This window comes from Phyllopteryx taeniolatus, chromosome 5 (assembly GCF_024500385.1).
Source record: "Phyllopteryx taeniolatus isolate TA_2022b chromosome 5, UOR_Ptae_1.2, whole genome shotgun sequence".
Taxonomy (NCBI): domain Eukaryota; kingdom Metazoa; phylum Chordata; class Actinopteri; order Syngnathiformes; family Syngnathidae; genus Phyllopteryx; species Phyllopteryx taeniolatus.
In genome coordinates, this window is record NC_084506.1 from 18,640,519 (window position 1) to 18,666,588 (window position 26,070).

At 41.4% G+C, this 26,070-nt stretch overlaps 1 protein-coding gene across 1 annotated transcript; it reads left to right on the forward strand.

Moving 5' to 3' along the window:
* The first annotated feature begins 1,551 nt into the window (after positions 1-1,551).
* On the forward strand, positions 1,552-25,873 carry LOC133477972 (cellular retinoic acid-binding protein 1). Its single transcript, XM_061773418.1, has 4 exons — positions 1,552-1,712; positions 4,315-4,493; positions 16,245-16,358; positions 20,991-25,873. The coding sequence occupies exons 1-4, from the start codon at positions 1,643-1,645 to the stop codon at positions 21,039-21,041; spliced, it is 414 nt and encodes a 137-aa protein (XP_061629402.1). The 5' UTR covers positions 1,552-1,642; the 3' UTR covers positions 21,042-25,873.
* The last annotated feature ends 197 nt before the right edge of the window (positions 25,874-26,070 follow it).

The following is a 26,070-nucleotide window of genomic DNA, read 5'->3' on the forward strand; positions in this document are numbered from 1 at the left end:
GGCCCTACGAGAGATGGCTGATATTTCCTCAAAAGTGTCGGGAATCCCCCACGCAGCCCCGTTACTAGGTGTTGCTGGCTGGTGGCTAGGGAGCCAAAAGACGGCATTTATTGATCCATATCAACAACATGTCTGGAACCAGACACGAGCAATGACATGACAGGATTTTGAATGCTGCCTAATGGGGCCTACCTACTAGCAGGCTTGTTGGAATACACCTAGAGTCCAACAAAATGAAGGAAGCTTCTCACTGTAAGCATGCAAAATATATATATATATATAATAAGAGGGTGGAAAGAAAAAAGGTGATAGTGGTAAGTGTGAATGTTCCATGAAAAAAGTAGCTATGCCAGTTTGTGTCAATCCTACCAAGCATCAGAAAAGTTTTCCCGACATTATTAGCTAAAATTAGTTGCGCAGAAGAGCTAAAAACTAGTTGAGATGTAACAGTATACAATATACAGTATCTGTTTGAATCAGCCATGTTGCCATTTCTTGTCAATTTGTTGTCAAAGGATACCAACTTCAATTCTGCTGTCAGCTTGGTCTGACCAAACTGGTACTAATTTGCATTTGGAATAAAGAGATTATATTTTGCTGGCGTCGGGCGGAAAACTTGTATCTCCATAACCATAATTTTTCAGGAACACCCCCACCCCCCAAAAAAAGATGGCATGTTTGTTGAGCCATTAACGTTGCATCGTCAAAGAGAGCATGCCAATTTCAACACTTCAGACTGGGCAATAATTTGTAATAAATAAATAAATAACAGACCCATATGGGCACTGACCAATCAAAAAATATAAAATTGACGAAATCTGAATAGAGGAAGTTTCCACCCGACATTGCCAATATGTTATATATCTTCTTGAATTTACTGGTATAGGCTAAATGTTCCATTCAACAAAATATTAACATGAACCACGGAAGATGTCACTGCTGTTCATTAGTTATTCCATTCGGATCCTACACGTTGGCTGTTTGTGACACGCACAATTCTTCACTTGCTTAAACAGATTAAAGCCAGCTAATCAAATATATTACATAGTTTTATTTTGTTTGCTTTCAATGTTGGTAGTAAAGTTATTTGTTATTGTTTTTTTCATTTATTTCATCAAAGATACCTTTCTTAAACTGGATGCATAAAAAACACATTCAATTGACTGTGGACTAAGTTCCCTTGACCAAGACTAAACTTGATAAAACTGCTTTGAGTTTTTCTGCTGCATACTCCTGAAATACTCTATAACAGGCAGACACCTAAATTTAACACAATCGTTACCATGTACAATTTGAATAATATGATCTACAAGTGCAACTATTTTGCTTCTGGAAGTAATTGTTTTAAATGTTTGCGTTGTTATTGTTGTTTCTGTATTATGTCCTCTCGACATAATTGGAAATGAGTGCTTGCCCTCAATGACCTTTTGAGATTTACGTAAATCAAGGTTCCTCTTTACCAAGATAAGGACCACGAGATGGAATATTTTGGTGGAGGCGAGCCCCTGCAGAGGAGGAGGAGGAGGACAAGGAGGAGGAGGAAGAGGGTGAGGAAGTGACAGAGGAGAGAGATAGACCGAGAGGAAGGCAGTGTTAGTGGAAGAGGTTCTCCCTGGCATTCACTCCACCTCCGTCAGCAGACATGGCCAACTTTTCCGGCATCTGGAAAATGAAGAGGAGCGAAAATTTTGATGAACTTCTCAAAGCTTTGGGTGAGTACACCTTCCTCCTCCTTCCTCCTCTTTCTGCTCCATTGCAACATTGCTGCGTGAGCATCACATCCATCACACACACACACACACACGCAAACACAAAGCCACACAATGTTGTTCTTTTGGGAATGGCATGCGGACTTGCAAACAACATGCCATTGTTTGGAGCAGCTCCCTGGGAAACGACGCTGAGATGCTGCTGCTGCTGATGATGATGATGATGGATATAAAACGCCAGATCCAGAATTCCAGTCTGTACACAAGCGTGTCATTGTTAAGCACAATATTGTTCATTTTTAAGTCTTTTAAATAGGCCACGCATGTGTGTGTCATCTTCACCCTTTAGTAGTCTTCACTGACGACTGTGGCGCCTGTGCTTTGGGACACATTAAGTGGGTCATTCAATTGTGTTTGTGTTGCAGTGCCGGGGGGGAATAATGGTGGTGAGGGGGTGAGGATGAGGGGGTGATAGGAATGGATGGGGTGAACAAAAAATGTTGGGAACCTCTAAAGTCAGACGCAAGTGACTTGTTTGTTGTTCCAACCAGTGTTGGGAAGATTACTTTGGAACTGTAGTTGGTTAGAATTACCGGTACATCTGTTGAAAATGTAAATCTAGTGTAACTATTACAATTACTCTCTCAAAGTAATTTAACTAATTAGATTTGATTGCTTTTTTATTACATTTCTTATTTTTAAATGAATTAATTAACAGGTCCCTTTGGAGTTCATGCTAAAAAAAAATTATTAACAGCATAGATAATTCTTTTGGAATTAACCATATTCGTTCTTTACAAAAATAACAAACTGATAACAAAACATGATGAAATGTAAATACATCATGAAAAACCACCATACAACACCATTTTGACCTAATGACAAATGCAAGTTTTTGAATAATGTTTCCAAACAGTTATGTAATGTATAGTAACAGTAAAAATAAATTTTTATTTTGTACTTGAGTACATTTCAGAGAATGTACTTTGTAACTTTTACTGTTACACAGGAGTTGAATCAGTACTTGTAGTTTTACCAGTCTTTTTTACACAAGTACACTTCTACATAAGTAGAGCATGTGAGTACCTTTGACACCTCTGCTGTCCACTCAGCGTGTCCCTCTGCCGGATTGCACCCTGGGTAACCTCCCAGTGGCCGCATCATTACGAAGACACTAATGGGAAGTGGCGGCCCCTTCAGCACTGGAATCCACATTAGTAATGCCCCCCTCACTTCCCTCAATACCATCTTTTAGTAACAAGCAGAGGAGTGTTGTGGCTCCAGCAGATGTAGGTTGATGATTGAGGTCAATGTTCTGGGACCAGCACAACAAACTTGTTGCTATGACGATGGGGTGGTCCAGTAAAGTGGCATCATTTTAGTATTTTAGAATTAGGTGAAGCTCTTTCTTAACTCAATGTTGTCGTACTAGAGCGGCTCCAATTACCAGAGACAAATTCCTTGTGTGTTTTTTGGACATACTGGGCAAATAAAGATGATTCTGATTCTGAATAAACGAGTGAGATGTTTTCATACCGGTGCCTCTCTTTATTTTCAGCTTGGTATCATTAGACAACATGTGTAGTCATCGAACATTGTGAAAGTACAAATGAACACTGTCAGGTCCAAGATGTGGATAAAATACAATGAAGTATACAAGTGTCTTTATAAACACAAAGAAAATGAGCTCGTTCTGCTTGCCAAGGGAGCTCATCTAAGATTCAAGATTTAAACTCCGCTTCTTCTTTCTGGAGCTTTGTTTTGTTTTGTTGCGTGTTGCGCCTTTTCTTCACAGTTGTGATACTAATTCTCGTTAAACAAACAGGAATACATTAAATTATCATACCATACATTTTATAAACAACACTAATACTCATCATAACAAATTCTCATCAGAAACATTCTCTCATCATGCAAATTGCCATAGCTCAAATAACAAACCCTTACACAAATGTTGCTCGTACATACAGTGTCCCCATGCTGAAAAAACAAATCCTCATAACACATCCTCATACACAGGTTCCGCCCAGGTTTTTTTCTCATGCGTGAGGCCACGCTGCCGAACGATGGATGAGGCTAGTCCATATTTAACACTATAAAAAAAAAACGTGGTGTGCTCCCCCCTCATTTCGTGCAGGGTGTGGAGTGTGAACAGTGTCAAGTGGAATTATTGTATTTACACGGGCGTTGTCGCTGTGAGTGTATCTCATCTCTCGCTCCATTTATCTGCTGTTGCTCACTGTCTGCTACATCCGCTTCTCATGATCCGAGCTTCACGAAAGCGATCCAGGACTGGTGCTGACCTCAGAAAGCATAACAAAGTCCTCGGGTGCACCATAGCCAACAAATTTTCATACTGACCTTCTGATAATCCTCATGACACAGACAAGTCCTGATGTAGAATGCCCTGTAAAACATAATCATTGACAAACATACAGTATCTGTACAGCACGTCATACTTAATCATGCACATTCTCATAATCCTCATGACGCATAATCGTACACATCATGATAAACTTTTTAATACACATCCTCATACAGCACAAGTTACTAGTTTCCACCACGACTTACTGAGCATTTTCCCCCCCTTCCATCGTGCCCTCAGGCGTGAACGCCATGCTGAGGAAGGTGGCGGTGGCGGCCGCCTCCAATCCCCACGTGGAGATCCGGCAGGACGGTGAACAGTTCTACATCAAGACGTCCACTAGTGTGCGCACCACCGAGATCAGCTTCCACATCGGCAAGGAGTTTGACGAGGAAACAGTGGACGGGAGAAAGTGCAAGGTGAAAGGCGTCTGAGTGGCTTTGATGGGATTGAGAGTGATCAAGCAAGTTGGGAGGTGCACCGTCACGGATGGAGTGTGAAGGACATTGGAGCATCAGGAGTGGAGTTATTGCATTTTATACATTTATGACTGTCAATCTCTCCAGGTTGGTTTTAGATTTGGGATTGGTGTTCAGTTTAGGATGTTAGGGTTAGGGTTAAAGGGCTAGGGTTGGGTTTGTGCTTGGGTTTTGGGTTAGGGTATAAGATGTTTGCTCAGGCTATGACTTTGTAAAACTGAGTCAGTATTAGTGGGTTAGGTTTAGGGTCGAGGTGAGGTTTGGTCCAGAAATTAAGGCTCTACATGAAATGGTACAATATTTTTAAAACATCTATTTTTTATATAAAAGAAGAGATTTAAAAAGAGAGAAAGAAAAATATGCTTGTAAAACAATTCTAAAACTAAAAGTGTTTTTAAAACAGGTTTTTAACCCCCAAAAAAAGGAAAACCTAAAAGAACCATTTATCTCCCCAGTGTAAGATATTCACTCGGACTACAACTTCATGGAACTGAGTTAGGGTTAGGGTGTAATCGGGTTTAGGTTTAGGGGGTTGGGTTTGCAGTTGGGTTTAGGATTGGCGGTTGGGGATTAGGGTTTCCGGTTGGGTCTAGAGTTAGGGTGAGGGTTCAAGATTTTTGCTCAGACTATGACTTTGCGGAGCTGAGTTACGATTAATTAGGGTGTTAGCGGGTTGGGGTTGTGGTTGGGGATTGAGTTTGCATTTGGGTTTAGGGGAGTACGGTTAGGGAGATAGTTTTAGCGTTTGGGGATTAGGATTGAGGAGTGGGTTTATGGTCGGTATTAGTGTTAGTGGGTGACATCACAGTCACGCTCCACCCACACACAATGATGAAAAATGTTCGCGCTCCCGGTTGTCTAGTAGTACATGTTGTCCAAATTTGGTAGCGATCGGGAAAAAAATGTTGGCCAAGTTCCTATTTGATTCACCCCCGAAAATGGCCAATATGCCTGGAAAATGGAAAATTCAAACCAAAATGGAAAACGTTCAGTCTCTTTTTGGGCAAGGCTTCCTGATACTTTTTTTAATAGGCCTCCTCATGAAATTAAATTAAACTATCTTTTTAAAAACAAAAACAAAATCTGGTGGGTGCTATTGAGTCATCCACAAAATGTTTGCAAAATTGTGTGAGTTTTTGAGCATGGGAAAGCTCGCATTTGGCCTTTGAATAACAATAGGGGAATTGCAAGAGGTGCCCGTCGCACCGCATGCTCAGATCAGGAATCTGACATCCATGGGATGCAAAGTTGTGGACCTCCCCGTTCAAGGCTTAAGAGGGATGGATAGCTACTGGCAGCCTCATCCATTGGTATCACCCTCACGTCTGTGCACATGGATTAAGGGGCGTCGTGATCCTTGAGATGGATGGGAATTTATCTGCAGGCCCTGAGGGCAGATTGTGATGAGCTCTTGAACTGACTTTTTTTTTTTCTTTCACCAATAAATTCTTTCATCATCTCACACACACAGTGCTTTTGCTAACCTGTTATGGGATGAATGGGGAAGCAAAAAGCACTAGTTGCGGTTTTCTATTCACAAATTCAAATATTATATATTCTAACAATTTGGTGCTCTTTCTGTAACTAAGATGGAGCCAAAGCCCAGGCTAACAAGAAAATAGTAATTAGTGTCAAGTAGGAAATGTTGAAGTGATACATCTCAACTTAGACATTAAGTTCTTTGGATGTTGGGGAGAAACTAAGTTTAGCTTGGGTTGTTAGTTGAAGTTACGGAGAGTCTTTGCTGCATGTGCACTTCTGGTGCATTTTAAAAAAATCTGTTAATCTGTAAACCATTTATTTTTAAGCGTAATGTCAAATGAGTTTGAAATTATATCAGTGTTTAGGGATAATAGTTCGGAATATACAGTAGTTACCATTTAAACTATTCATATCTGCAACTCTAAACATTTTTAGGGGAATCATAAATCCCTATCCCCTGTGAAAAGTGGGGAACACTACAATGCAAAGCACAAGATCTTCTTCTTTTCTTCTTTTCCTTTCGGCTTGTCCCGTTAGGGGTCGCCACAGCGCGTCATCCTTTTCCATGAGAGCCTATCTCCTGCATCCTCCTCTCGAACACCAACTGCCATCATGTCTTCCCTCACGACATCCATCAACCTTCTCTTTGGTCTTCCTCTAGCTCTCTTGCCTGGCAGCTCCATCGTCATCATCCTTCTACCAATATACTCACTCTCTCTCCTCTGGATGTGTCCAAACCATTGAAGTCTGCTCTCTCTAACTTTGTCTCCAAAACATCGAACCTTGGCTGTCCCTCTGATGAGCTCATTTCTAATTTTATCCAACCTGGTCACTCCGAGAGCGAACCTCAACATCTTCATTTCCGCCACCTCCAGCTCTGCTTCCTGTTTTCTCTTCAGTGCCACTGTCTCTAATCCATACATCATGGCTGGCCTCACCACTGTTTTATAAACTTTGCCCTTCATCCTAGCAGAGACTCTTCTGTCACATAACACACCTGACACCTTCCTCCACCCGTTCCAACCTGCTTGGACCCGTTTCTTCACTTCCTGACCACACTCACCATTGCTCTGGACGGTTGACCCCAAGTATTTAAAGTCCTCTACCCTTGCCATCTCTTCTCCCTGTAGCCTCATTCTTCCCCCACCACCCCTCTCATTCATGCACATATATTCTGTTTTACTTCGGCTAATCTTCATTCCTCTTCTTTCCAGTGCATGCCTCCATCTTTCTAACTGTTCCTCCAGCTGCTCCCTGCTTTCACTGCAGATCACAATGTCATCTGCAAACATCATGGTCCACGGGGATTCCAGTCTAACCTCATCTGTCAGCCTATCCATCACCACTGCAAAAAGGAAGGGGCTCAGGGCTGATCCCTGATGCAGTCCCACGTCCACCTTAAATTCTTCTGTCACACCGACAGCACACCTCACCGCTGTTCTGCTGCCCTCGTACATGTCCTGTATTATTCTAACATACTTCTCTCCAGACTTCCGCATGCAGTACCACAGTTCCTCTCTGGGTACTCTGTCATAGGCTTTCTCTAGATCTACAAAGACACAATGTAGCTCCTTCTGACCTTCTCTGTACTTTTCCATCAACATCCACAAGGCAAATAATGCATCTGTGGTACTCTTTCTAGGCATGAAACCATACTGTTGCTCGCAAATACTCACTTCTGTCCTGAGTCTAGCCTCCACTACTCTTTCCCATAACTTCATTGTGTGGCTCATCAACTTTATTCCTCTATAGTTGCCACAGCTCTGCACATCACCTTTGTTCTTAAAAATGGGCACCAGTACACTTTTCCTCCATTCCTCAGGCATCTTCTCACGCACTAGAATTCTATTGAACAAGCTGGTCAAAAACTCCACAGCCACCTCTCCTAGATGCTTCCATACCTCCACAGGAATGTCATCAGGACCAACTGCCTTTCCATTTTTCATTCTCTTTAATGCCTTTCTAACTTCCCCCTTACTAATCATTGCCACTTCCTGGTCCACCACACTTGCCTCTTCTACTCTCCCTTCTCTATCATTTTCCTCATTCATCAACTCCTCGAAGTATTCTTTCCATCTACCTAGCACACTGCTGGCACCAGACAACATATTTCCATCTCTATCCTTAATCACCCTAACCTGCTGCACATCCTTCCCATCTCTATCCCTCTGTCTGGCCAGCCTGTATAGATCCTTTTCTCCTTCTTTAGTGTCCAACCTGCCATACATGTCATCATATGCCTCTTGTTTTGCCTTTGCCACCTCTACCTTTGCCCTGTGTCGCATCTCAATGTATTCCTTTCGCCTCTCCTCGGTCCTCTCAGTGTCCCACTTCTTCTTAGCTAACCGTTTTCCTTGTATGATTTCCTGTACTGTGAGGTTCCACCACCAAGTCTCCTTCTCTCCTTTCCTGCCAGAAGATACACCAAGTACTCTCCTGCCTGCTTCTCTGATCACCTTGGCTGCAGTGGTCCAGTCTTCTGGAAGCTCTTCCCGTCCACCGAGAGCCTGCATCACCTCTTCCCGAAAAGCTGCACAACACTCGTCCTGTCTCAGCTTCCACCACATGGTTCTCTTCTCTGCCTTTGTCTTCCTAATTTTCCTCCCCACCACCAGAGTCATCTTACACACCACCATCCTATGCGGTCTAGCCACACTCTCCCCTACCACTACCTTACGGTTGGTAACCTCCTTCAGATTACATCGTCTGCACAAGATGTAATCCACCTGTGTGCTTCTACCTCCGCTCTTGTAGGTCACCCTATGTTCGTGCCTCTTCTGGAAAAAAGTGTTCACTACAGCCATTTGCATCCTTGTTGCAAAGTCTACCACCATCTGTCCCTCCAAGTTCCTTTCCTGGATACCGTACTTACCCATCACTTCTTCATCACCCTTATTACCTTCACCAACATGTCCATTACAATCTGCACCAATTACGACTCTCTCTCTGTCTGGGATGCTCAGAACTACATCATCTAGCTCCTTCCAGAATTTCTCTTTCACCTCTAGGTCACATCCTACCTGTGGGGCATAGCCACTAATCACATTACACATAACACCCTCAATTTCAAATTTCAGCCTCATCACTCGATCTGATACTCTTTTCACCTCCAAGACATTCTTAGCCAACTCTTCTTTTAAAATAACCCCGACTCCATTTCTCTTCCCATCTACACCATGGTAAAATAATTTAAACCCTGCCCCTAAACTTCTAGCCTTACTGCCTTTCCACCTGGTCTCCTGGACACACAATATATCAACCTTTCTCCTAATCATCATGTCAACCAACTCCCGAGATTTTCCTGTCATAGTCCCAACATTCAAAGTCCCCACATTCAGTTCTAGGCTCTGTGTTTTCCTCTTCTCTTTCTGCCGAAGAACCCGCTTTCCACCTCTTCTTCTTCTTCTTCTTTGACTTCGACTTCGACCCACAGTAGCTGAATTTCCAACAGCGCCCTGCAGGTTGACGGCGCCGGTGGCGGACGTTGTTAACCCGGGCCACGACCGATCCGGTATGGAATTCTTTGGATGAACGCTCATATTTGTTTGGCAAGGTTTTAAGCCGGATGCCCTTCCTGACGCAACCCTCTGAATTTATCCGGGCTTGGGACCGGCCTACAGTTTGCACTGACTTGTGCCCCCTATAGGGCTGCATTACAATGCAAAGCACAAGATGAAGTTCCTTAACCCACTTCAACATACTTGGCAACAAGATACCACAAGATGGCAGCAAAGTAATACTTACAGTGGGTACGGAACATATTCAGACCCCCTTCAATTTTTCACTCTTTGTTATATTGCAGCCATTTGCTAAAATCATTTAAGTTCATTTTTCCCTCATTAATGTACACAAGGCACCCCATTTTGAAAGAAAAAAAACAGAATTATTGACATTTTTGTAGATTTATTAAAAAAGAAAAACTGAAATATCACACACCCGTAAGTACTCAGCACCCTTTTGAGCTAATACAGCCATGAGTCTTTTTGGGAACGATGCAACAAGTTTTTCACACCTGGATTTGGGGATCCTCTGCCATTCCTCCCTGCAGATCTTCTCCAGTTCTGTCAGGTTGGATGGTGAACGTTGGTGGGCAGCCATTTTCAGGTCTCGACAGAGATGCTCAATTGGGTTCAAGTCAGGGCTCTGGCTGGGCCATTCAAAAAGAGTCACGGAGTTGTTCTGAAGCGACTCCTCTGTTATTTTAGCTCTGTGCTTCAGGTCATTGTCTTGTTGGAAGGTGAACCTGCGGCCCAGTCTGAGGTGCTGAGCACTCTGGAGAAGGTTGTCCTCCAGGATGTCCCTGTACTTAGCCGCATTCATCTTTCGTTCGATTCCAACCAGTCGTCCTGTCACTGCATAGATGAATCTGCATGTAGCAAATCACAAATTTACAGGGGAACACTGTACACTATCATGGATTTTCACCTGTCGTGGGTGGGTCTGGAAGGTAACTCCTGCGATTAGTGTTTCAATTGAGCCGTCAGGCTTTCCGTAACCACAGAGAAGCCGAGGTTTTCCGCTGCCCCGTGCATCAAAGAAAGGACAGGGAGATACAGAAGGGCTAGACGCACACAAGGGAAATGACTCCGAATACAACACTAAGGAAATTGTGAAGCAAATTTATCTAGTGACATCTGCTGATTGTGGTGGGACACTGCAACTGTTGCTAACCATTGTTAAAGGACATATAGTCGATGCAGTATTTTCAGTTGTTTTGTGGTGCAGGGAGGGCAGATGTGACCTATTTCAGAGACAGCGTGACGCCCGTTTCTCGGCGCCCCGCGGCATGCTGGGTACTGTGCCTGCCATCCCAAACTGCATGACATCTCCGATGGCTCAAAGGAGTGAATGTCATCGCACATTCATCACATTTTTTTTTTGTTCTGGTGCAAGCTGCACCTATCATATCAACAAGCCAGTATGCTGGCCAACACACAAATTAGTTTGGCTTGTTTGGATATACTCGGGTAGCGACCAAGAAGTATTTTGTTAGAGACTGCAAAAAAGTAATTGAATTTGGCAGAGATCTGCTCCCTCTGTGTTCCCTCGCGAGTCAGGCGGGATTACTTTGCTTCTTAGAGGAATTCTCTGTAAGGGGCAACACTTAAATTTGTCTCAGAAAAATTCAGAATCATATCTATTATTTCATATTACAAATTGAACATATGCATGCATTTACCTAATTCCTCAGATTCTCAACACATGTTGGACAATTGAATCCTTTCAACCGTTTGGGGAACTTCTTTTGTCCATTCCTAAGGCCCATAATGGCCACTGGGATGAGTTTGGTGTGGGCAACAAACCTATCAAACACCCTAGGGGGTCAAACTACAACAGAGATTGTGACAGACACTCCAAAAATCATATAATACACAATTGTAATTTAAGTTAGTTAGTTAAAATTTGAAACCTCACAAATGAACCAAAATTCCCACAATTACATTCCTATATTTATAAATCATTTAGCCACTAATTTCATGCACAAATAACCATCTGTATGTGGTCTCTCTATATCAAGCACAGTGGACCTAAAACTCTTCCCTGTGGTACTTATTGTTACAGTTTCTTCCTAGGAAGTAACACAGGCATGTTTCTGGGAGGTAGTTTTTGAATTTCAGTTCGGCACGGTGGACGACTGGTTAGAGCGTCTGCCTCACAGTTCTGTGGACCGGGGGGTTCAATCCCCGGCCCCGCCTGTGTGGAGTTTGCATGTTCTCCCCGTGCCTGCGTGGGTTTTCTCCGGGCACTCCAGTTTCCTCCCACATCCCAAAAACATGCATGGTAGGTTAATTGAAGACTCTAAATTGCCCGTAGGTGTGAATGTGAGTGCGGATGGTTGTTTGTTGGCCAGTTCAGGGTGTACCCCGCCTCCTGCCCGATGATGGCTGGGATAGGCTCCAGCACTCCCGCGACCCATGTGAGGATAAGCGGCTCAGAAAATGGATGGAGGGAAGTTCAAACCCACTATCCCACTAACAATTGGTCACGATATTGATCGATATAAGTTAGCATTTTTCTACCCATTATGCTGTGGACTTCAGATGTAGTGTAGCCTTAACTGAGTGGATGCCTGCTGGCCTGGCATGCACATGAAGCTAACATTATTGCAACATTTCTTAATTGAAATCAATGTCAAAAGAAATCAAAAGTGCCTTGAGTTTGTATTTGTCATCATTTTAAAAAAATATTGGGTGTACCCCGCCTCTCACCCGAAGATAGCTGGAATAGGCTCCAGCACACCCACGACCCTAGTGAGGATAAGCGTAACAGAAAATGGATGGATGGATGGGTTTTTATGGCATACAGGCCACTTCGTTGAAAGATAGCTGTGTGCAAGGCAACACAGGCCAAATTGTGGGAAGCCGTGTGAGAAAGTATTACGTTAGGCTTTAGGGGAAATGTTCTAATAATGCCAACATAAGCACACAGGAAATGAGAACCTTGAATGTTTAGCTTGCTTGTCCCACTAAGTAAAAGCTAAAACAGCAATGTATTCAGGTTTTGATGGAAAAAGGAGCCATATATAAACCTTTGTACCATAATCTTCTTTTCCTTTCGGCTTGTCCCTTTAGGGGTCGTCACAGCGCGTCATCCTTTTCCATGTAAGCCTATCTCCTGCATCCTCCTCTCGAACACCAACTGCCCTCATGTCTTTCCTCACGACATCCATCAACCTTCTCTTTGGTCTTCCTTTAGCTCTCTTGCCTGGCAGCTCCATCCTCATAATCCTTCTGCCAATATACTAACTATTTCTCCTCTGGACGTGTCCAAACCATCGAAGTCTGCTCTCTCTAACTTTGTCTCCAAAACATCGAACCTTGGCTGTCCCTCTGATGAGCTCATTTCTAATTTTATCCAACTCAGAGATCAAACCTCAACATCTTCATTTCCACCACCTCCAGCTCTGCTTCCTGTTGTCTCTTCAGTGCCACTGTCTCTAATCCGTACATCATGGCTGGCCTCACCACTGTTTTATAAACTTTGCCCTTCATCCTAGCAGAGACTCTTCTGTCACATAACACACCTGACACCTTCCTCCACCCATTCCAATCTACTTGGACCCATTTCTTCACTTCCTGACCACACTCACCATTGCTCTGGACGGTTGACCCCAAATATTTAAAGTCCTCCACCCTTGCTATCTCTTCTCCGTGTAGCCTCACTCTTCCCCCACCACCCCTCTCATTCATGCACATATATTCTGTTTTACTTCAGCTAATCTTCATTCCTCTGCTTTCCAGTGCATGCCTCCATCTTTCTATCTGTTCCTCCACCTGCTCCCTGCTTTCACTGCAGATCACAATGTCATCTGCAAACATCATGGTCCACGGGGATTCCAGTCTAACCTCATCTGTCAGCCTATCAATCACCACTGCAAACTGGAAGGGGCTCAGGGGTGATCCCTGATGCAGTCCCACCTCCACCATAAATTCGTCTGTCACACCGACAGCACACCTCACCGCTGTTCTGCTGCCCTCGTACATGTCCTGTATTATTCTAACTTCTCTGCCACTCCAGACTTCCGCATGCAGGACCACAGTTCCTCTCTGGGTACTCTGTCATAGGCTTTCTCTAGATCTACAAAGACACAATGTAGCTCCTTCTGACCTTCTCTGTACTTTTCCATTAACATCCTCAAGGCAAAGAATGCATCTGTGGTACTCTTTCCAGGCATGAAACCATAATGTTGCTCGCAAATACTCATTTCTGTCCTGAGTCTAGCCTCCACTACTCTTTCCCATAACTTCATTGTGTGGCTCATCAACTTTATTCCTCTATAGTTCCCACAGCTCGGCACATCACCCTTGTTCTTAAAAATGGGCACCAGCACACTTTTCCTCTATTCCTCAGGCATCTTCTCACGCGATAGAATTCTATTGAACAAGCTGGTCAAAAACTCCACAGCCACCTCACCTAGATGCTTCCATACCTCCACAGGAATGTCATCAGGACCAACTGCCTTTCCATTTTTCATCCTCTTTAATGCCTTTCTAACTTCCCCCTTACTAATCATTGCCACTTCCTGGTCCACCACAATTGCCTCTTCTACTCTCCCTTCTCTCTCATTTTCCTCATTCATCAACTCCTCAAAGTATTCTTTCCATCTATCTAGCACACTACTGGCACTAGTCAACATATTTCCATCTCTATCCTTAATCACCCTAACCTGCTCCACGTCCTTCCAGTCTCTATCACTCTGTCTGACCAACCTGTATAGATCTTTTTCTCCTTCTTTAGTGTCCAACCTGGCATACATCATATGCCTCTTGTTTGGCCTTTGCCACCTCTACCTTTGCCCTGTGTCGCATCTCAATGTATTCCTCTCAGTGTCCCACTTCTTCTTAGCTAACCTTTTTCCTTGTATGATTTCCTGCACTGTGAGGTTCTACCACCAAGTCTCCTTCTCTCCTTTTCTGCCAGAAGATAAACCAAGTACTCTCCTGCCTGCCTCTCGGATCACCTTGGCTGCAGTGGTCCCGTCTTCTGGAAACTCTTCCTGTCCACTGAGAGCCTGTCTCACCTCTTCCCGAAAAGCTGCACAATACTCTTCCTGTCTCAGCTTCCACCACATGGTTCTCTGCTCTGCCTTTGTCTTCTTAATCTTCCTCCACACCGCCAGAGTCATTTTACACCATCCTATGCTGTCTAGCCACACTCTCCCCTACCACAACCTTACAGTCGCTAACCTCGTTCAGAATACATCGTTTGCACAAGGTGTAATCCACCCGCGTGCTTCTTCCTCCGCTCTTGTAGGTCACCCTATATTCCTGCCTCTTCTGGAAAAAAGTGTTTACTACAGCCATTTGCATCCTTTTTGCAAAGTCTACCACCATCTGTCCCTCCAAGTTCCGTTCCTGGATGCTGTACTTACCCATCACTTCTTCATCACCCCTATTTCCTTCACCAACATGTCCATTACAATCTGCACCAATCACGACTCTCTCTCTGTCTGGGATGCTCAGAACTACTTCGTCTCGCTCCTTCCAGAATTTCTCTTTCACCTCTAGGTCACATCCTACCTGTGGAGCATAGCCACTAATCACATTATAAATAACACCCTCAATTTCAAGTTTCAGCCTCATCACTCGATCTGATACTCTTTTCACCTCCAAGACATTCTTAGCCAACTCTTCTTATAAAATAACCCAGACTCCATTTCTCTTCCCATCTAGACCATGGTAAAATAATTTAAACCCTGCCCGTAAACTTCTAGCCTTACTGCCTTTCCACCTGGTCTCATGGACACACAATATATCCCCATAGGGCTGCATTATAAGCATTTAAAACAAAGAGAAACAAATAAATAAAAGTACAATTAAAACAGCGTACAGTGCAAGAAATATTATTTCAAAGTGGAAATGCTGTAAAAAGCATGAGAAAAAGAAGAGATTTTTACCTGGACTTAAAAACATTCACACTTGGGGCTGACATCACTTCTGTTAGCAACTTATTCCATTTGTGTGCAGCATAATAGCTAAATGCTGCTTCACCATGTTTGCTTTGGATTCTGTGCTCCACTATTTGACCTGAGTCTGTCGATCTCAGAGCCCTACTGGGTTTATATTCCATGAGCATTTCTTTCACGTATTCAGGACCTAAACCGTTTAGTAATTTATAGACCAGTAGCAGAACTTTAAAATCTATTCTAAAGCTGACTGTGAGCCAGTGTAAAGACTTTAGAATGGAGTAATATGCTGACCTCTTTGTTCTGGCCAGAACCCGAGCTGCAGCATTCTGAATGAGCGGGAGCTGTTTAATGCTCTTCTTAGGGAGTCCAGTCAGAAGACCATTACAATAGTCAAGTCTACTTGAGATAAAAGCATGGATGAGCTTCTCCTGGTCTGCTTGACACATGCAAGCCTTCACTCTTGATATGTTCTTCGGATGGTAGAAGGCAGTTTTCGTAATTGAATTGATATGACGGTTGAAAGTCAGGTCGGAATCTATCAGAACACAAAGGTTTCGGACTTGGTCTTTGCTTTTTAAAGAGAGTGACTCCAGGTGTTTACTAAAAGCAATCCTCTTTTCTTTATTGCCAAAAACAATTATCTCAGTTTTGCTGTGGTTTAATTGAAGAACTTTTTGGCTCGTCCAGTTATTTACAAACATTCTAAACAGTTTTGTAGCTAATTGACTCTATTTTACGATCTCTGGTTGAGTTCTTCTATGTTCGCACAGTGATGACCGTTTTCCCTCTTCACACTGCAGAGTCTCGCCACCTGGGAGTCGGACACCAAGATCAGCTGTCAGCAGACTCTGGTGGACGGGGACGGACCAAAAACCTTTTGGACCCGAAAACTCAGCGGCGATGAGCTGACGCTGGTGAGTTAACGGCAGTGAATATCCGTACGACGTTAACACCCTTAAAATTAAATAAAAATGTTCTGACAAATTTACTTTTTAAATGGATGTGCACAAATAGTTGGGTCTATGGAATTTCTGCCCACCCATCAAGTGTGAAATTACACAATTTTCATTTTAATTACATTTATTCATCAAAATGTAGTGCATATTTTTGTAAATGTATCACATACTGTATATTTTTAGATATAAATATCCATATATTTAGATATACAGTAGGTAAAGAAAAGTTTTCAGACCCCCTTAAATGTTTCACTCTTTGTTATTGCAGCCATTTGTTAAAATCATTTCAGTTATTTTTTTTCCTCATTAATGTACACACAGCACCCCACCCATATTGACAGAAAAAAACATAATTGTTGACATTTTTGCTGATTTATTAAAAAAGAAAAACTGAAATATCACACAGCCATAACTATTCAGACCCTTTGCTGTGACACTCATATTTAACTCGGGTGCTGTCCATTTCTTCTGATCATCCTTAAAGTGGTCCTCCACCTTCATTGCAGTCCAGCTGTGTTTGATTATACTGATTGGACTTGATTAGGAAAGCCACACACCTGTCTACATAAGACCTTACAGCTCACAGTGCATGTCAGAGCAAATGAGAATCATGAGGTCAAAGGAACTGCCTGAAGAGCTCAGAAACAGAATGGTGGCAAGGCACAGATCTGGCCAAGGTTACAAAAAAAATTCTGCTCCACTTTAGGTTCCTAAGAGCACAGTGGCCTCCATAAACCCTAAATGGAAGATGTTTGGGACGATCAGAACCCTTCCTAGAGCTGGCCCTCCGGCCAAACTGAGCAATTGGGGGAGAAGAGCCTTGGTGAGAGAGGTAAAGAAGAACCCAAAGATCACTGTGGCTGAGCTCCAGAGATGCAGTCGGGAGATGGGAGAAAGTTCTAGAAAGTCAACCATCGCTGCAGCCCTCCACCAGTCGGGGCTTTATGGCACAGTGGCCCGATGGAAGCCTCTCCTCAGTGCAAGACACAAGAAAGCCCGCATGGAGTTTGCAAAAAAAACAACAACTGAAGGACTCCAAGATGGTGACAAATAAGATTCTCTGGTCTGATGAGAGCAAGATAGAAATTGTTGGCCTTAATTCTAAGTGGCATGTGTGGAGAGAACTAGGCACTGCTCATCACCTGTTCAATACAGTCCCAACAGTGAAGCATGGCGGTGGCAGCATCATGCTGTGGGGGTGTTTTTCAGCTGCAGGGACAAGACGACTGGTTGCAATCGAAGGAAAGATGAATGCGCCCAAGTATGGGGATATCCTGGACGAAAACCTTCTCCAGAGTGCTCGGACCTGAGACTGGGCCGAAGGTTCACCTTCAAAAAAGACAATGACCTGAAGCACAAATACCGAAGGAGTGGCTTCAGAACAACTCCGTGACTGTTCTTGAATGGCCCAGCCAGAGCCCTGACTTAAACCCAATTGAGCATCTCTGGAAGGACCTGAAAATGGCTGTCCACCAACATTCACCATCCAACCTGACAGAACTGGAGAGCATCTGCAAGGAGGAATGGCAGAGGATCCCCAAATCCAGGTGTGAAAAACTGTATTAGCTCAAAAGGGTGCTTCTACTAAATACTGAGCAAAGGGTCTGAATACTTATGGCTGTGTTATATTTCAGTTTTTCTTTTTTAATAAATTTGAAAAAAAATCAACAATTCCGTTTTTTATCTGTCAATATGGGGTGCTGTGTGTACATTAATGTGGAAAAAAATTTAATTAAATGATTTTAGCAAATGGCTGTATATATATATAATATAAAAAAAGATTGACAAATTTAAGGGGGTCTGAATACTTTCCGTACCCACTGTAGATCATTTCAAGACAGCGTTACAGTGATATATTAACTTGAATTCGTCCAAGAGTGATGGGTGGCAGTCACGTAAATGTGATATCCTTCCTTTATCAAGCCACGGTACCCTCACTATACTGCTCGCTCCAACAAGAGGGGGAGGGGTTGTGTCACTTTGCCTGCGGTATACCTTGAAACGGGTTACCGCGCCACACTTATAGCCGACACAGCATCCCGCGATCCGTAAATTAAATGACGTCATCGTGTGACAGCGACAATTGCTTTCAACATAACAGTGCAGGAGAAGTGAGAATCGGGTTGTTACGTCAAACCAGTGTCCCTGCACTGCGGAATCTCCTGACACACAGGTCCTCTCCCGCCTCTGTTACGGCTCTTACAGTCGATGGGAAATTGTCTGGTCGTCTTTGCTGCTCTCCCATTCCATATTTGTGCCTTTTATATTGAACAGTAACACGGGAAAACGGAAAATTTTGTGTCGTTGCATGAAAGTGCACACAGTTTGAGCAATATCTCGCTTCGTTGGGATTCTGCGTAAAAGACTACGTATGTCAGAACTTGTGTTATGGCGCAATTTGGCCCGATCTCAAGAAAGCTCCTTGGTGGAGGTCCTCATCAGCTTTCTACAGCGCAAGAAACACACAAAAGGATCTTGGAAGACAAACCATTTGGCTAGATTGCAAACATTGGATGGAAAATTGGATTTTCTAGCCTTAGTAAAAGATTCCCTCGAGATACCCTCCCTAAAAGGGAACAATTCCCAAGGTTTTCTCCAGCTTTGGAAAGATGTGAAAGCTCAAAAACAAGTAACATCGCCATAAAGTTTATAATTAGATTAAATCAATGAGTCCAAAATCTCTCAGAAGATGATCTGGGGGAACGGTCTAAGATTCTCACGTTGTTCCCACATTCACATTTGTTTTCTCTGATGCTTGTGAGAACTTTTAAGGGAAGGGAGTTTTTCAGGAACAGGAAATACGTGCTGATCCTTGGTGATCGTCACCTCTAAGTAATATAAGCAGAAACGTACCACACGACCTACCACAGGGAAGCCAGATAATTCCGCTCTGACGGACATCGATCATTCCAGTTACTCTCGTAGCCGCATCGAAGGTCACCTTCGCTACCAAGCCCTGTTGTCACAAATGGAGAGAAAAAAATCTACAATAATATATAGTGGAAATCTGTTAAAGTTCCCTTTAAGTATGTTCAAAAACACATTTTTTTTTGTTGTACGAGAATGAAGTCAAATGTTACGAGAAACAAACATCAGAATTTGAAGGAAAATAAAGTTGAATTACAAAACTGATATAGTATGACAACATAAAATCTAAAAAGTTCTACAGTAATGTTTTGAGAGCAAAACATTTTTTTACAAGAAAAATAATGTTAATTTGTCAGAAAAATATATATAATTAATTATATTTTTTTATTTCATGTGAACCAAGTCAAAATATTTGGAGAAAAAAATATCTCAATTTTCTGTGAAAGGGAAGCAATTCCCAAGGTTTTTAAAGTGACAACCCTGGTAGTGCTAAAAAGTTTCATTTTAGCATAATAATGTAATAGTATGAGGAAAAAATGAAACAAAAAAATTATCAATTGATGAAAAAACAAAAAATAAATAAAGATAAGTGATATTTTTATGAGAAACAGGTCGAACTAGTAACATAAATACAAATCTGAATTTTCGGAGAATAAAGTTGTAATATTTTGAGAAAAACAACATTTACGGGAAACTTTTGCGAGAACTCTCCCCCAAATTATCCCAAAATTGAGATGTAATTTTACAAAAAATAAGATCAAATTTTACAAGAAACAAAGTTTTCATTTTAGGAGAATAAAATTGTAAGATTATGTGGAGAAAAAAACACTTTACGAGAAACTTCTTGTGAGGAAAAAACATACAAACCCTAAATGATCAGAATGATCCAAAAAGACGTAATCCAGCAACAACAAAAAATGCTTAAATATTACGAGAAACAAAAATCATCCGATAATTAAGACAATTTTACAATAATAATCAGAATCATCTTTATTTGCAAAGTATTTCAAAAATACACAAGGAATTTGTCTCCTGTAGTTGGAGCTGCTCTTGTACGACAACAGACAATCATTTGACAGAGAATACCTTTGAGACATAAAAAAACATAAAAACACAAGTCACTGAGCAATAAAAGGTTACCAGTAATGTGGTAATGCCGGTACTTTTTTTTTTTTGACAATTGTGCAAAATGATGCCGAGTACTCTAGCAATTAGAGCAGTTTGAAATGACTAACAGAAAAATAGTCTGGTGCAGCGACTTTAAGAAATCTATGCAGTTTAAAGTGACTAGTAGTGCGATAATCTGGAACAATGTCAATTGTGCAAATGGTGCAGATACTTCTCAAGCACATGAGTGGCCAGTATTGGTCAACAACAGATATGCAAGTAGTGCAGGGTGCCGAGACTACTACAGTGAGTGCACGAATAATGTGTAAAAGGCCTGACAGAGATGTGGCAACAATATCAAGAATCTAAAAAATTGGCAGCATGTTTACAATGGAATTGTAAATTAACTGTTTAAGAAGTTAATGGCAAGAGGGAATAAGATGTTGGAATGTCTGATTGTTTTACTTTGCATTGACCATCTTAGGAAACATTACGAACACAACGCACACCCTAAGTGGGACACATTTCCATACAATTTGCATTTTCCGTCTGACTGGTTCATAGTGGAATACTCCACTTTTTCGTTTGTAAATATTGTTTTCATATTTTTCACAGGTTTTTGGGGCCGATGACGTTTTGTGCACTCGCGTTTACGTGCGGGAATGAAGCTCCAGAATGCAGCGGACGACTCATACAGGACCACAGTTCAAATGCTAACAAGCTAAGCTACAGTATTCCACAGAAGTTGTGCATGTTCTCCCCGTGCCTGCGTGGGTTTTCTCCGGGCACTCCGGTTTCCTCCCACATCCCAAAAACATGCAGGGTAGGTTAATTGAAGACTCTAAATTGCCCGTAGGTGTGAAAGTGAGTGCGAATGGTTGTTTGTTTCTATGTGCCCTGTGATTGGCTGGCAACCAGTTCAGGGTGTACCCCGCCTCCTGCCCGATGATAGCTGGGATAGGCTCCAGCACTCCTGCGACCCTTGTGAGGAGAAGCGGCTCAGAAAATGGATGGATGGATAGTTTCCACACACATTAGTAAGGCTCTCTTTGTTATCACACTGATGTTCAACCACACGAAACAATAAAACTTTGACGAAAATAAAAAAAAAACATGTCAAAGCCTCTTTGTAGCTAATTGGCTTTAGCATCAAAGCAAACGTTGATATTTACCCCCCCCCCCAAAAAAAAGTATCACAAGACACCATGTTCTTCATTTTTCTCCTGCATTCAAATAAAGTTGATAGGAGAAAGCCGAGTTATACTCGGATAAGAATAAGTAAAAATTCTAATTTAAAAACCAAAAAGTAATATTCTACGACAAGTTTTTTTCTATTTTTTTTTACAAGAACAGTCAGAGGGGAAAAAACAAAAAACCCAAAAAACAAAAGTTTTATTATTAGAACTAAAAGTCAAAGGAAGTTTTTAGGTGAAAAAGAGTCATTATTTTCAAAGAAAAAAAGTCTGAATTCATATTTCATGTCTTTTTTGTCCAAGAAGAAAAAGGCTTCATTTTTGGGAGAAAGTCGTAATGTTATGAAAATAAAGTTTGATTTCTTTGACCTTTTCAGAGAAAATCGTAATTTGAAGAGAATAACAGATTTTTTTAGCTTCTTCAAAAACTTTATCTCTGAGAAAAAGGGGTGTACTGGTACAAGAATAAATTAAAAAAAAAATCATATTTATAGCATTATTTTTCAGAGAAATATTAAATGTCTTTTTGATCATTTTTTTGTTTTAGAAAAAGTCATTCTTAGAGTAAAATCTTTTTTTTTTCAAGAAAAAAAGTGTTGCAGTACTAAAATAAAGCCCTATTTTTCTAGGTTAAGTGTCTTTTTGCAAGCAAAAGGGTTGCATTTTTCACAGAAAAAATCCACTTTTTAATTTAAAGAGTTGATTTTTTTCCAATAATAAAAAAAAAACCCTTTTAAGAAAAATTCTTAATCGTATTAAATAAAATACAAATTTTACTCGAGAAGTAATGTTGTAATGGTACTGGAATAAAGCTCTGATTTCTTCAAGCTATAAGTCATGTTTTCGGAGAAAAACAGTTGTAATCTTAGGAGAGAAAAAAAGTCATACCTTTATAAGCCAGCCTTTATTCTTATAAAATTAGAATTTTTTTGTATAAAACAAAAATACTACTTCAGGTACTTTTACTTTTGTCTTCCATATATAGTATAAGTTTTGGTTTCCTTTTCCTGTGGTGGTTTGAGAAACACTGCTGTGGGTTCTTCTCACACAGGTTGGACCACCAAGTAAGCTTCTTGATAAATAGTTGACGGCCGCCTTTAGAAGCCTGCCCGTTCGAGTAAATTAATTATTCTTTTGGGGGAAATGCCCCACCCCCTCGCAGGTGCACCCCACAAAAGTCTACAGAACAGCCAGAAGAAAGCGGCTCGCCATCAAAAGCCCAACCACAAATGTGTCTCTTTTCCTGCCAACTTCTTCTTTTCAGAGCTTTTGCCAACACTCGGGAGTCCCCTCAGCCCCCTGGACAAATGGGTCCAACCGCCGCTGACGTTTCACCCGCTTATCCCCACAGAGAATGACTTTCCTCCTCAGTGCACCGCCATGCCTGTGGGAAGCAAAGAGGCCGGGGCTTGGTGAGGCGCCCTGAGGCGCACCGCCTGCCGCAGTGTTAATTGAAGGACAAGCCACGGTCAGGATTGCAGCTCACAACGGCTCAATGAGGGCATTCTTTTCTTTTTGTTTGCAGGACAAAGGGCCCCCGCCACCCCTCCACTCTTGCCAGCTTTAGAGTAGGGCATCAAACAGGCCACCCTCTGTGGGTACAGTACGGCAAACACTCGCCGTCCCACTTTTGCTCCCTCCTGGTGGGCTTTCAAGTTGGGAAAAAGAAAAGGCCAAAAATTATTTGCAGAGTCATACAAAACGGCTCTGGATGGTACCATATTTAATTCAAATTTTTTTTCTGGTAAAGGTATTTAGAAAATCTTTCCAAAATTTTTTTCATGTATTCCCCCCCCCCCCCAGAAGAACTGCTGCTATCATGAGCAGTCTGTGTTTTCATAATTTTTGTTGTTGTACTCTTATGAGAATAGTCTAGGTTTTTCAGAGAAAAAAAAGGTTATAGTCTTACAAGAATAGTTTTGATTGAAAGACTCGTTTAAAAAAAAATAATTACAAAGTAAATTTTACAAAAATTTTTTTATGGGTGGGTGTAATGATCTTACAAGAATAAACTATTGTATTTTTTTAAAAAAGAGGTCGAAAGTTAGCTGAGATAGGCAAATCTTACGATAAAATCCATCTTTGCCAATTGTGCGCCTGTGAAGCCCTTTGAGAGTCTTTTGTGCTAAGGGCCATACAAATAAACTTGACTTAAAAACAATAGTATCTTTAAAAGTACAAAGTTGGGACTGTTTTGGAAAAAAGTTCAAACTTACCAGCATAAAATCGTATTTGACACCTGTGGTCTACAAACTGCAAGTCATATTGTTCAGCCAAAATCTCTTTGACAGTGCTCGTATGATCATATCATAATGACAGAGCATGCAAGAAAAGAAAGGTCACAGTCTGCGAAGTGTGTGTGCATCTGTCACATTGAATTACCAAGCATGCTTTGTGGCTCCAACGTCCCCAAAGAACTTCCTTTTGAGATGTATTTAGCCAACACCTGCAGAGGTCATAGCTTTGCCTGACCAAATGTTGATAGGTTGTTTTTTTTGGGCTTTTTATTCCAAAAAAGGTGCAGCCTAAAAATTCAAAGGCTATACAGTTCACGATTTTATAATGGCTACAATTCGATTCTGTAAGAGTTTATTTCTATGAAGTAATAGTACACTTAAGGACTACTTCCAACAGTACAACTACTAATCATACTAATAACATTGTGATGCATGTAAAGTAATACAGTATTTAGAAGGCAGAATAGTGTATAGGGGAGGGAGGAATATGAATAGGCCGTAAAGAAGGGATGGAGAGAGGACACAGTCTGCTGGATATGAAGGGTACACATACTTTAAAAAACACCATTAAAACATGACAAATTCTACGTGTACATCCGCATATTTGCAATTTGGTATTTGCAAATTCGCATTTTTGTGGATTTTGCTGTTAAAATTTGCCTGTATTCACTAATATTTCTTATTGTTTAAATGCCAAAAGTTGATTTTAATAACTCGTAGCATTTGTGTAAAATGCTGGTGGACACATTTATTTGCCCACGTGTGATGTCATGTCACTTTGTGCTTACGTTATTGAGGCTAGTATGCTAGCTGATATTATTGATGAGCGTCATGTGAAGGTGTTTTGTTTGTGTTGAATAATTTCACTACATACTGAACTGTTACGTAACATGGTTAATGATTGTGTACATTCTAGATGCGTGGTGTTGATACTTTATGAGCCTCTCTGTTTTAAGTCCTTCGCCGCCATTTTGAGGCATCTGTACACAATTACAAACCTCATTTAGGGTGGTCGTTGATTACTCGAGAATTTTTGCTGTTTGCAGCAGGGCTTGGTCCCTATCCCCGTGAATAGCAGGGGTTCACTGTTTATATAATATGGCCAAAGTAACAATTAGATTTGTATGGATAATTGTGCTTTTTCAAAACAGGAGTTAACGACTGTGTAAGAAAATACAATGAACTAAGTAAAACTCAGCATGGTGAAAGAGTGGTTAGCAGGTTTGCCTACAATCGAGAGGTTCTGGGATCAAATCTCAGCTATGGCCCTCCTGTGTGGGGAAACGTTACTTTGTGTGCTCCAGCTTTCTCTCACATTCCAAAAACATACCGAATGTTGGGTTCAAGTGCTATAGAAAATGGATGGATGAATCAAGTAAAACTACTTCTCCCTGGAAGACACTGTTTTTAGAGGAATTGCTGCAGGTACTGAGAAGCCAGAAGCCTTTCCCCGTAGAGTTGAACAATTCTGGGATTTTTTTTCAAGTTGGAAACTTCACATAGGAATTAACAGTAATTTATGGGAATAAACCAAGAATTAACAAAATTAAATGTTGGCTCTAAAGAGGGAACTTAAATATATCCATCCATCCATTTTCTGAGCCGCTTATCCTCACAAGGGTCACGGGAGATTGAACCCAGGTCCTCAGAACTGTGAGGCAGACGTTCTAACCAGTCGCACACCATGCCGGCGGAACTTAAATATAGTTGGGGAAAATATATTTCAGCATAATCCTGACTAAAACAACCACATTTCATACAATTACCTTTGAATAGCTACATGCCCTGTGCATTCCTCCATCATATGCACAGATGATTTCTACAATTGTGACTTTTTTGAAACAAGAGGCTTGTCATCTAACATTTTGAATGGGACATTACTGGCATTTTTAAATTCGGAAGGGTGATTTTTGTAAATTTTTTATAAATTGGGTTTGGGAAAACAAGTTAGTTCTTCAATGAAATAATTGACTGGTGATAAATTTGATGTTCTACTTACAACAAATTTGTTAAAATAGCATATGCTTTTTGTCTTATGTATGGATGACAATAAAAGAAACAAAATGTATGGATGCTTGAGTATGATACCTTACCAAAACAAAAAAAAACAAAAAATACAGGAAATTTTCCACCATTTTGTAACCCTATTTCCAAGAAAGTTTACTTTCTGGTTATCATCACACTCTCTCTTTGCCATCATATGCACAAAAAGTAAAAATAAATAAATAAAATAACACACGCACATTTGTGGCCTTCATAATGTGA

Bases quoted from the DNA above. Each gene is read 5' to 3' on its own strand.
- LOC133477972 (XM_061773418.1), top strand. From the start codon at position 1,643: ATGGCCAACTTTTCCGGCATCTGGAAAATGAAGAGGAGCGAAAATTTT. The intron at 1,713-4,314 runs GTGAGTACACCT...TCGTGCCCTCAG, and splicing joins TGAACTTCTCAAAGCTTTGG to GCGTGAACGCCATGCTGAGG. The intron at 16,359-20,990 runs GTGAGTTAACGG...TATTTTTCACAG, and splicing joins GCGGCGATGAGCTGACGCTG to GTTTTTGGGGCCGATGACGT.